We start from the raw sequence: 12,937 nt of genomic DNA, 5'->3' as shown, positions 1-12,937 counted from the left end.
AGAGCTCAGACTGACGTGGTGCTGAGGGGCAGATGTGGGGGCTGGCCAGAGGCAGAATTAACAGCTGGGCTGGAGACAGGCAGATGTGGGGGTGGCTGGGACACATAATTAGTTAAATATGTTTTGGGGCTATGGGGAGAAGCTGGAAACTCTGCCCCAGCAGGAGCGTTTTGTAAATGGAGCCTGCCAGACACTAACAATCAAGGACTGACAGACACATGGGATTTATGGCTCATTACAACCAGCTGTAACCCACTAACCCTCTTTTTGTCCTAGGGCTGCAGTGGTGTTAATGGCCCCTCTACTGTGACTGGTCCAGTTGAAGAGCTCTGTGTGTCTAGAAATCTTCTCTCTCTCCCCAACAGAAATTGGTGCAATGAAAGAGATGAGCTGCCCCACCTTGGCTGTCTGTTAACTGGATTCCTGCAGTCAGGGCTTCCTGCTCTTCCAAGTCTTGTTCAGGTGATGGCAGACAGTTACATGGACCTGTGAAACCATCGCACTGGGATTGTCTTGGTCTGACCCCATCCATGCGCTGCCACTTGTAAAGGAGCAGCAAGAACCTGGAGGTTTGATTCAGGGATTCAGGAACCTGCGGTGATGACTGGCCCAGGACAGCCCCGTGTCTGCACGGACCATCCGAGCTGGGACTCGGCTAACGCTGCTTGATCCGGGCTAGACTCTGCTCTGAGAGCAGCGATGGGCTGGGCTCGCACCTCCAGCCCTGGCAGCGACACAGACCCAGGCGTCACCGCACCCCCCGCTCAGCAGCACAACGGGGGTTTGTTACTGCGGCGATGAAAGGGGAAGTTTCCATTCGGGCTGAGATGAAAATGTAGCGAACATTGTGACAGTGTTTAGCAGTTCTCGGCCCGGCCAGATCGGGCCGTGGAAAGCGGAGCCTGCTGCCACCAAACACTGGGGGGTGGTCTTGGAGAGAGGATCCTTCCCCAAAAGCGGAGCGAGGATGTGACGGGCACGGACAGCCCCGCCTCTGTCCTGGGACTTTTCCACTTTCCATTCCGATCTCTGTGCAGGGGCCGAGGCGGACCCGTTTCCAGCAGCGGCCGGCGCAGGACACAGACCAGGATTGATCCTGCAGCCCCGGAACGGACCCGGATCCGCTCCCGGCCGGTGTAAACTCGCTGCCGGGCCGGGTGCGGAGTGCAGCGAACCCGAGATCCCGGCGCTGCCCGAGGCCGGTCCCGGCGCAGGCAGGTGAGCTGCTGTCGGTTGGTGCAGCCGCCGCTGCCCCGCTCTGCTGTTCGCAGCCGCATTGATCGCTCCGGTGAAGCAGTAACTGCGGAGCGGCGGCGGTGGGGAGGGGACCGGGCACGCCCTGGGGGAGCCGCCCCTCCCCCCGCAGTTGCAGGCAGCCTGGGGCTGGGCTGCCAAGTTCCCGCCTGGCTGACGAGGCTCCCGCCTCGGAGGGGAACAAGCGTTCTACTCCCCACCCCCTAACAGCTGGGAGCGACCGCGTTGCAGAGTCCGCTCCTCTTCCCTCCTCCGCCTCCAGCTCCCACGTGACTTGGAGCCATGCCCTTGTTTGCTTCCCCGTCGGGGCTGGTCGTTGCTCAGCCAATAGGAAGGCAGCGTGTGGCGGAGCCAATGGCAGGGCTGGGAACCTGCAGCACTTTTTAAAAGTCCCAGAGCGGAGGCGGGTTAGTCTGTGCACAGCAAAAACTGACAGAGTCTGCAGCAGCTTAAAGACTGACACATTTCTGCAGGTATAAGGTGTAGGAAAGTCCGTTCAGTTAGGGTAGATGAGGCCTATTCACAACCATTGATTGGAAGGTGAGAATGTCTGAACAGTGACAATTACTTCTTGTAATGAGAGAACCAGGCCAAGTCCCTGTTCAGACCCAGTCTGGTTGTGTCAAGTCTGCAGATCAGTTCCAGCTCTGCAGTTTCTTGCTGAAGTCTGTTTTTGAAGGTTTGTTGTAGAAGTATGGCAACTTTCAGTCAGCTACAGAGTGTCCTGGGAGATTGAAGTGCTCTCCCACTGGTTTATGGATGTGACCATTTTTTATGTCTGATTTGTGTCCATTTATCCTTGTGTGCAGTGACAGTCCGGTTTGGCCAATGTACATGGCAGAGGGCATTGCTGGCACATGATGGCATATATCACATTAGTAGATGTGCAGGTGAATGAGCTCCTGATGGTGTGGCTGGTGTGGTTAGGACGTGTGATGGTGTCACTACAGTTGATGTGCGGGCAGAGCTGGCAACGGGGTTTGTTGCAGGGATAGGTTCCTGGGTCAGTGTTCCTGTTGTAGGGTGTACGGTTGCTGGTGAGTATTTGCTTCAGGTTGGGGGCCTGTCTGTAAGCAAGGATAGGTCTGCCTCCCACGGCTTGAGCGAGTGAGGGATCATCTTCTAGGATAGGTTGGAGAGATTTTAGCTGGGGACTGTAGGTGAGGGTCAGTGGTGTTCTGTTGTTTTCTTTGTTGTCCTGTAGGAGGTACCCTGTCCTGTGGGAGGTACCCAGCAGCCCATGAAAGCTGATGCCTGAAGAAATTTGTTAATCTTTAAGGTGCTACAAGACTCTCGTTGTTTTTACTTTTTAAAATGTTCACTCTTGAAGCAATCACTGACTCCGCTGGAGGGCAGCTCTCAGCCGCAGGCTCTGGGCTTAGTCTGAAGCTGCTGCAGGTTTCACCGTGATCTGCCCCCCCACCCCCCTTCACATCCACATGTTAAAAAGGCTGGAGCAAGCGCCTTGTGACACCAGTAGAGACAGGGCTGCTCAGGTGGGGACGGGAGCTGCTGCCCAGGGGATGATGATCCACGCACACAGCCAAGCTTTGGAAGTTTAAGGACAGCAGGAAGCCGCAGGGACCCCAGCTAACCGGGGCCGGGCAGTCAACTCAACCGCAGGCCTCCGGGGCAGAACCTGTCACACACACCCCCGCCACTGGGTGGCCCAGGGGCATCTGCCCCTGTCCTGTTCCCAGCTGCACCACAGTGTGGGGGGAATGCAGGAGAGTGGGAAACAAGCCCATAGATACCCCTCCCCCTGTGGGGCACTGCCACTGCTGCTGACGGGGGAAGGGGAGGCACAAATGCAAGCATTGGCCCCCGGGCACTGGAGACCCACAGGATAAATGTGTCTTACTCTGAGTACAAACTTTGCTTTTGAACTCTCTATGCAGAATGCTATATGATCTATTTTTGGTTCTTCTTTCATTCCAATTTAACACCAGCCTATTTTGGTTATTGGATTTAACAATTTATTTCTTTCCTCTTATATTTTATTGAAGAAAACTGGACCTGATCCTGCCCTCGATGCATTCAAAGGGAGATTTGATATCAATGAATTCACTGTATGTTGCTGTTTTGTAAAGTAAGTTACAGACTCATGCAAATCCAGCTTCATGGGGGAGCATCTTTCTCTGTTGTCCCTGTTATTTAAAAACTCTTGTTATGGAACTGAATCATTTTGCCTGTGATATGTTGAAAGAAAAGAAATGGGTAAAAAATCAACAAGAATCTCTCACTTTCACACACACACACACACACACTCTCTCTCCCTCCCTCTCTTTCTCTCTCTCTCCCCCCCCTCTGTTTCCCTCTCTCATTCCTTAACATTTTTTCTCCATTGATGGAGTTGTTATTACCAACTCTTACACTGATTTGACTTTTTCTTTAATGTGGATTTTGTAGGCATGGGAAAAAATCAGACTCATAAAGGAAATACATTTTCAACTTTAATTGAATGGCTGTTCTAACTCCATAATATGAAAGAGTTCACTTAACAATGTATTTACTCCTTTTTTATTTAATGTGTCCTCTTTAATGTTTGACTTTAATGATTTAATGTTAATCAGTCTTATGCTGACTATGATAAGGTTTTTTCCTCCTTCTTCCTGTTGTCTAGATCAAGTTGCAGTCATGATGAAGGTTCTCTCCTTCTGCCAGAGCTTCAGAGCCAACTTCCCTCTCCCTGGTTTTATTATTTTCTTCCTTACTTTTTATGTTCACAACATGGAATCAGGTAGGAATTTGCAATGTGTCTGTTGTTTCCAAGAGCATTTTTTCTCAATGACTGGTCTGTGGACCAGATTGGTCCCTGAGATCTCCCTGACATAGTTTAGGAAGGCTGCAAGCTGGTCCCTAGAATCAAAAAGGTTGAGAAACACCGTCTTGCATCTGACAAAGTGGGTTGCAGCCCATAAAACCTTATGCCTGCAGAAATTAGTTAGTCTTTAACGTGCTACAGGACCCTTGTCCTTGTTTTTACTGTCTTAGAGGATTTATTTAGGTCCATGAAGTGTCTTAACAACATGCTTAACTCAAAGTCAATAAACCTACTCACAGTTTGTAAACTTAACCACACAGCAAGATCAACACCTTCATTATTCAATTTTTGCTCTGATTGTGTTGCTCCTGGGTTATTTTATTTCCTCCTGGAACAGTGTACAGGGCTGTTTCTTCACACGAGTATTTTTAAAAGATAGTCAAGGATGCCCAAAGCATTGGATGAACATTTATTGAAGAGTTTAATAATAATAATTAATAATAAAAAAAATCAATAAATTAACTTAGTGGGTTTCAGATGTAAAAAAGAACAGAGCCATAGTTTGAGACTCACATGTCCTCAAAAATCTAAGCACCAAAATATATTGATGTTATATGACTTTTTGGGCCTCTTACCTAACACATATAAGTTAGGTGTAGTATACACCAGATTATTAGGTATTATGTGCACAATAGTCCAATAGTATGCATTTTATATATATATATATCTGTACAGTGCGGGAAAGTTAAATTAACGGAATGTATTATGCTCTTCCCACAATTCTGTTGACCAATCTCAAATATCCCACAAAATGTTGCAAAGCTGAAGTTAGCGTTCACAAAAGAAAAAAGGAAGTCTATCAAAGCCAAGACACATGAATGGTGTGTCCTAGCACTGCTTGGAATGTACCTCTACCCACCTGGTTTGTATGTAGTGTCCAAACAGAGATAAGGAAGTTATAGAACACATTGAGGAACTGGTGGGGTGGATCGTAGGTGATGTATGAAGTGCTTTTTCACTTGTAAACTGCCATGATATAAATGTAAGTGGTTTTGGGAGTGTGTTTTTGAAGCACAACTTCTGTGTAAAGTGAGCACACTGCCAGATGAGAATTGCTTCCAGGAGAGAGGATATGTGTGTCTCCTTTTCATAGTGAACTCTTTTCTCTTTAGGCAACACCTTTGGTTAAGTTCAGTTATTTGGTCTCTTGATCGTATGAAGTATTGAACCATAATAGACCAGCCATTGGCTGTAGCAATAGGGCTCTATCTCAGGAGCACCTTGGTGAAAGAACACCAGATATGGCCCCCACCAACTTTGTTGAGGCCCAGCAAATTTCATGGCAATGTCAGTAAGTATGTCTGTGCCATGCATTGAAGTTGAGTGTTCTTATAACACAGCCCCACTCCCACTGCACATGAGCACTGCTCTCCCTGAAACATTCAGGCTGAAATTTTCCATGCCGGTGTCTGCCTCTGACTGAACTTTTTGGAAATGGAACCTGTTGGATGTGTCCTTCCTATCCAATTCCCACCTTCCTCTGAGCTACATTTGTTGTTGTCCTGGTGCTTTTTTCCAGCCAAGTTCACAGTGATTGGACCCCGTGACCCTGTCATTGCCATTCCTGGCCAGGACACTGTGTTGCCCTGTCACCTGTCCCCCAGGATGAGCGCTGCAAACATGGAGGTGAGATGGTTCCGGTCTCAGTTTTTTTCCTTCGTGCACCTGTATCGTGATGGGAAGGATCAGGATGAAGGGCAGATGCCAGAGTATCGGGGAAGGACGGAGCTTTCGAAAGCTGGACTCACAGATGGAAATGTTCCCTTGAGGATTCTCAATATCAGACCCTCTGATGGAGGACAATACAGCTGTTTTGTTCAAGATGACACTTTTTATGAAGACACCATATTGGAACTGCGGGTAGCAGGTCAGTGGCTTGTGTCTGTTTTAGCTTTGTGTGGTCTTTGGGCTTTATTCTTTCCTATTACAACAACTGTGACTCCCTGCTTGTGAAATATTTTGCAATAACACAGTGTGTCTAAATTTCAGCATACAGCCACTTTCATACTAGGGGAAATATGCTGACAATTTTCCCAACTTGCTATTAAAAACATTTTCAGGATGGTCGAGGCACTTTCTTGCTATATCTTGGTTGACTCCAAAAGGGTCTTTAGTTAAGGGTAAAGGAATTGTGGGAAAACATGGCCTTCCAGTTGCTCTGCAGTCATTTCTAGGATGTGTGGCTAAGGTGGGATTGCCAGACTTTTATGGCCTTCTTACTGGTTCACTACTGGTTGTTACTTAGGGGTGTAGTTAAAATCAGATGCAGCCTTCTTATTTGCTGAGACTGTATAATGGTGATGATGGTGGTGGGGAGTTATGTATTTATGACACTTGGACAAGATGAAGCATTTCTCCCTTCCTGCTTTGACATTGTAACCATGAAGCCAATTAGATTTTTTTTTCTTTTATTAAATATATCTATCCAATACACTTACTTACCCTTTCTTTCAGATTTTTGAAAAGTTCACATCCCATTTGGGTATCAAAATGCAGGGGTCATATCTCCAAAGGTGCTGAGCATTCAGTTGCTCCTGTGTTGAGAGGAGAATATTTACAACTCACTCAGTCAAATCATGTTAAATATTTGTTTACTTTTTTGTGTCTCCATGAGCATTGGGATTTCAGAGATTCCAGTATCCATTGATCCCTTCAACTGGCTACACACATGAATTAGTGCGTTCTAGTGTAAATAAGGGAACCACAAACTGTCCCCTCTCCCTTGTGCCTTATAAATTAATTCATGGAATTAATACCTTTCTGTATTTTCCCCCTTAGGTCTAGGCTCTGCTCCTCTCATCTCTGTTGAGGGTCACCAGGATGGAGGGATCCGGGTGGTTTGTCGATCAGCTGGTTGGTACCCAGAGCCTGAGGTGCTGTGGAAAGATCTCAATGGGCAACATTTACCATCACTCTCTGAAACAAAATCCCGAGGGGATAACAACCTGTTTGAAACAGAAACTGCTATCGTTGTAAAAGAACAGTCAAACCAAAACTTGTCCTGTTACATCAGAAACACCTTTCTCAATCAAGACAAGGAATCGGCAGTTTATATAGCAGGTCAGTTACCATTCAAATCCCACCCTGAACTCACCATCGCTAGAAATAAAACATGCCATAGGAAGAAAAGAACTGAAACATCTGTGCTGGGTATTTCATAATCCACATACAAACAAAGAAGATGGGAGGCTGGTATCTTTACGTTATGGGAACAGAATTTAGGCAACTTGATTCCCTTAATTATGAGTATTCAGACTGTTTTGGATATCATGTAAATTTAATGTTAAGTCTGACGCACACACAAAGTCCCCCATTTTTAGAAGAAACTTTCACTCAATCCACTGACACAATATGTTCCTGCAACCTTAATGATTTTTTGAATGTGGTAAATTTTGTAGTGTGGCTTGTTTGTGATATTGTCGTTACACCATCTCATTCTTCATTACTTGTTGTGTGAAATGTCACCTAAGTCATGTGATGTTGTTTCTACTGACTTTCAATGGGACTTGTGCGCCTTGAGTCACTTTGGTCACGATCCAGAAAGGGACTCATTTTACCCTTGTCTGCACACAAAAGTTGCACTAATTAACTATTAAGTTAATCAATGCCACTTTGTTGAGTGAATGCTCAATATTAAATTCAGAGTGCCCTATATTTTAGATTGAGTCAATTCCTTACCGAGTTCAGCTAAAAGGAGGCAGGGCACTATTAAACTGATCTATGATTTACGGTTTTGTGCATTCATTTATTTCAATTGGTGCCACCCTCATAGGTTGTCAATTCTTGAACCAATTTAAGAATGACCCCATGAGAGGATTGTCCCAGTTTCACTAAATTAGAGCACAAACCATGTGTGGAGAAGGCCTGAGGCACATTTGAAAATTCCATCCTGGTTACATGACTGAATCACTGTGAACACGAGAACAGCAAATGAAAACTAATTAGTTTGCTGAACCAATGTTTGGAGGAATTGTGATTATGATTTCTCCAAATATTTAAGAGTAATAGCGGATTATTCAAAAATATTCTAATTAATCTGGAAATTTTTGAATTTTGCTAAACAGAGAGGGACAAATTCCTGTCTGGTGTAACTCTTTTGAAGTCAGTGTGGTTTTATGAGCTGAAAATTTCCCCCTGAAGTCTATGCACAAATATCTTTAGTAATTGTGATGATGATTTCTCAGAATTCTGGAAGGTAATAGCAGACTTTTCAAAAATATTCTAATTAATCTGGCAATTTCTGAATGTTGCTGAACACGAAGGGACAAATTATTTGCTGTGTAACTGTATTGAAGTTAATGGGGTTTTATGAGCAGATAATTTGGCCCTGAAGTCTACGATCCTCTGAATAGCAATGAATCAAACCAGGCCTGTTTTTTCAAGGATAAATCAGTGTTAAAGGTCTTCTGGTTGGAGCCATTTTAAAATTAGTTTCTGGTCTTTTGTGTAGTACACACATGGCCATTCTTTCACTCTTGTCTCGCACAAATCCTGCTGGGTACTATTTATGTATTTGTATGAAATAAAAACATCTGCTTTTAGTCACCGCTGCTAAACTAAGGAAAGTCCTGGGTGTTTTGTTTTTCAGATCCCTTTTTCCCGAGGGTGAATCCCTGGATGGTGGCTCTGTTTGTGATCCTGATGGTTTTGTTTGGTTTCATTGGCCTCACTGTTTATCTCTTTAAAATGAAAGGTAACTATCAGAGGGAGAAATACACTGGACATGAAGGTTTTATTCTAATAAATGTATAAAGGCAATTTAGGGATTTTAGATTAAAAGAATGTGTGAGCTGCTGATCTTCTCTAAATAAAGAGGAATATGTGTGTGTGGTGGGGGTGAAGGATGGGACAGAGATGGGGGGTAGACTAGGAGAGAGGAGAGTCTTAGGCAATGGAATTGAATAAGAGAATCGGATCATAGCAGACACAGCTGTGTTCTGCTTGGTCCTCCATCTCTCCCTCTTCCCAGTTCTCAGAGGGTTACAGCTGTCTGTCTCTGGTCCCACTTGAGAAAAAGTTCTGCAAAGTCTCGGCTCTCATATTTGTACTTCAAATCTCTTTTTTGCTAATAAAGTATAGTGCATCTTGAAATTACAGTGATGGGCCCTATAGAAATACTCCTCTGGTAAATCAGTAAATAAGCACATTTGTTCTTTAGTTAGGAAAAAAAGATCATGTCAACTTTCACATAACTCAGACATCCCTGTCCATGCCCCGGGTTCACTTAATCCATTAAGAATATCTGCCCAATTTCCAAAAAAATGGGACATGTCCCTCTATACTCCTAATGAATTTTGTTACTATAGCATGTGTTTTTTTAACTTTGTTTCATGAAGCACAAGATGAGACTAATTTGTTTATTTCTGTATTTTTTAAGGGAAACTCACTGAAGAAGTTGGTAAGTTTCAATTTTCTTTTTTCTATAAAAACCATTTTTGACCACAGATACAGAATTGTATGTAAGCTTGTTGGTTTCTTTGATTTATTTCTGTGTGTGTGTTCGGGCAGGCAGGGGGAAGGGGTCGGTATGTGTGATAGACTGGACCATTTTAGGGCTCATTTGGGTGTTCCCACAGAGCCTTTCCCCTTAATAGTCCTTGCAATTAGAGAGTGAGGTTGAATTTTCACAGCCCTAAGAGAAGTGGCTATGTCAAGCTTTCAGTGCAGACCAGCCCTCAGTCTTGGAATTTTTCAAAATAATCTGTAGAGGTCTGGCTTGTCAATGAAGGGGAATTTTCTGTAATATCAAGCTTATGTGTGCCTCAGTTTCCCCTATAAGCGGCATTGTTACCCAGTAGGGGGAAAGGACTGTTTGCTCTCAGAGCAGGCTATGAGACATAAGTACAGGTGCTGCCTGGCTGTCTGGGCCTTAGTCTCTATATCGATTGAGCACCTGAGAAGACCATGGCAACTCCAGTCACCTGGACATTGGCATTTAGCAACCAATGACCCAGCGGCAGATGGATTTCCCCACCCCTGAGCAGGGAAGCTGAGCAACATCCCCCAGCTCAAGAGGTGGGGATAAATGTTGGCTGCTGGAAGGAGTCAGGGCTCTCACCTGGGGTCTGATCAAGGGAGTCAGATAGACAGACAGACAGAGGTTCACTACAGCTTGGCTGGGCTCTGGGCTGACCAGAACGGTCTGTGCTTTAATCTTCCATTCTCGGTGACAATGTGAGGGCTTCCTAGACAGCTGTGTCCAGGTAACCAATACCCCTGACTTGCTGAGTGTCACTGTGAACTCTCGGCGAGGTGCATTATCCCTGATGAGTGTGCTAGTCTCTACCAGGAGTATCTCAGTGTGGCGCGCAGAACAGAGCTCACAGTGCACAGCAAGCAGTGATTCCCAACCCATGGCCCAGGGACCAAAAGTGGCCTGGCGGGTCTTTCAAAGTGGCCTGTCACTCTCCTCCCACTGGCTGCAGAAGGGCTGTGCTGCCTAAGGACCCAGGCAGAGCACGTTGCCGCGGGGCTACAAAACCAGTGCAGGCTCCTTGCTGCACTCAAGAGGATGGGAGATCAGCGCTGCCCTCCCCTGGCTGTAGCAGGGACCATGGCAAAGCGCTCTGCTTGGGTCCCTAGGTGCTGGGGTCCCTGCTGGAGCCAGAGGGACGCGAACACTGATCTCCCATCCCCCTAGCTGCAGAAGGGAGCCACTGCCTAGGGACCATGTGGAGCGCACGAGGCTACAGGACATGTGAGGTTTCCCTGCTGCACCCAGGGGGACGGGAGATCAGCAAGGAGGCAGCCTCCTCTCTGAACTCCTTCTGTCTGTCTGCAGTGGGGTGCTGCTAGTGGAGCAGCCGGGACCCACCACGCTTGAGTTGGGGCAGGAATCTAAAAATCTGTGCTTCCCAGTTTGGCCTGCATTTAGCAGGCCACCCACCGTGACTTAGCTGCCAGGCCATGTGCTTCAGTGTGCCGTGACAGTCACTCATCTACACTAGAGTTTTGTCTGTGAGTGTGTGACACTGGGTAATTTGTAGGTGTAAAACAGTGAATGTAAAAATGAGCACAGTAGCATCAACATTTGTACATTAAATATGTAGTGACTTGTAATCCTTAATGGTGACTATGTCAATATATTTTTTATGAGTTGATGGACTGGTGGCCCTTCAGGACTATAAAAATGGTATTTGTGGCCCTCGATCCAGAAAGGTTGGGAACCCCTGAAAACAAGAGCTCTGAAGGCCCAGAGGTCTAATCTAAGGAGGTGGTGAAGCTGTGTAGCTAACCCAGGAGGAAGAGAGAAACGCCTAGGGAGTCTGGCAGACTGAAAAGTCCAGAGGCTGTTGCAAAGCTGGGGGTGTAGCACCAATCAAGTGAATCCATGACAGATGTTTAAGAACAGCTGGACCCCAGGACAGTGTTTATCTTCAACCTCTCCCTGCTGCAGTCAGCTTGGACCTGGTCTGAAGGGCCCTTGTGAGTGGCAGAGATGGTGCTTAATTTGTGCCAGATCCCAGCACCGCTTGTCAGTTCATAGCTTCAGCACCTCTGCATTTGCCATATCAGTTTTGATTCTAAAAAAACTGCTTGAACCCCAGCACTTAAATTGCTTGAGGAATGCCTAGTTAATACCACTTGAGACCAGAGGAGTCGGCATCCACTCTTTCATTACAAATAAAGCACTGGGCAGACTTTCCCTTTCAAGATCATTTTTAAAGACTTATTTGATATATATCTATGATATGCTTTAAACTAGTATACTCACACCCTTCCTGGACCTCAAAGTGGAGCAGGCTCTGCAGGAATATAAAATAAAGAATGAATCTTAACACTAAATAAAACTTCAAGCCTAGTTAATACCCCCAAGAATATGGGTCCTTGAGACCAGAGGAGTCTTAGGCTATGGCTACACTGACGGTGGCAAATTCCCCTTTTAATGTTCCTTCAGTCTTATCGATTCTACATTGATACTTATCTAAGCCAAAGGTTATTATATATATAAATATACTAATGGTAGCTGTCATCCAGGATGAGGCCTGTGATAGCTGTCATCCAGGATGTGGCCTGTAAGGTACTTTTGCATTACAGCTGAATAAAATATATAATTTTATTATTTAATCACACAATCATATCAAAATATATATGAAAAATATCCTAATAATAATAATGCAAAAGTAGTTCTATAGCGCAGTGCAGAGACCCGCTCCGTCAATCCAGAAATCGACGCACTAAGACCAGCTACAAAAGTAGTGGAGCGCAGTGCAGGCGGAGGGCAGAAAGAAGCCCAGCAGTCGATGGGAGTTATGCAAGTTTTTAGCTTACTTTGTGTAACTCCCGTCAACTGCCACCGAATCTCATAGGTAAGTGTAGACAAGGCCTGAGTCTTTTGCTCTTGGGGATGGGGCTGTGTCCCATGACAGAGCGTATTCAGCTAATTTTAAAAAATGTGAGGTTAATCTATATTAGATAAACTTCCCACCAAAATGTTGGGGGGTGGGGGAGAGGGGAAGCAATAGACAAGAGGAAGTTGAATAGAAATAATCACCCTGCCTTAATTTTTGTATTGATGATGAAGAGAAATAACACATAAGGGAAGGAAAACTCATAAACTTTGATATGTATTTCTGTTTATTTTCTAGGGAAACAAGCTCTAGAAATTGGTAAGTGTCATTGTCCTTCCTCTGCAAAGGACATTTTTGTGCAAAATTGGATCCTCACGTGGGAGTGTAATTGAGTCACAGGTGGGTTAGGTGACCTAGTGGTTAGCATACTTAGTGCCCCCTCCCAGTGGGCAGATCTTGCGGTCCAGGTCCTCTTTTAGTCAGAGGAGCAGGGAGGTGGGCAGTGATAGGGGAGCCCAGGCCTGCCCACTCCACCAGGTTCTGACCCAAGGCCCTAGGAGGGTCAACA

At 45.6% G+C, this 12,937-nt stretch overlaps 1 protein-coding gene across 1 annotated transcript; it reads left to right on the top strand.

Moving 5' to 3' along the window:
• Positions 1-5,602: 5,602 nt before the first annotated feature.
• Positions 5,603-12,687, top strand: LOC137153844 (butyrophilin subfamily 2 member A1-like; the record flags this gene model as incomplete). The annotated part of the gene is made up of 5 exons (XM_067549666.1): positions 5,603-5,945; positions 6,857-7,138; positions 8,667-8,771; positions 9,456-9,476; positions 12,667-12,687. Coding segments are annotated over exons 1-5 (691 nt in total), but the record flags the coding sequence as incomplete, so codon positions are not given.
• Positions 12,688-12,937: the final 250 nt, after the last annotated feature.

The sequence above is a fragment of the Emydura macquarii genome, unplaced genomic scaffold (assembly GCF_026122565.2).
Source record: "Emydura macquarii macquarii isolate MOO-44397 ecotype Brisbane River unplaced genomic scaffold, CSIRO-AGI_Emac_v2 contig_285, whole genome shotgun sequence".
Classification (NCBI taxonomy): domain Eukaryota; kingdom Metazoa; phylum Chordata; order Testudines; family Chelidae; genus Emydura; species Emydura macquarii.
Note: the sequence above shows the minus strand (reverse complement) of the source record. Positions and strands in the feature narration are given on the sequence as shown.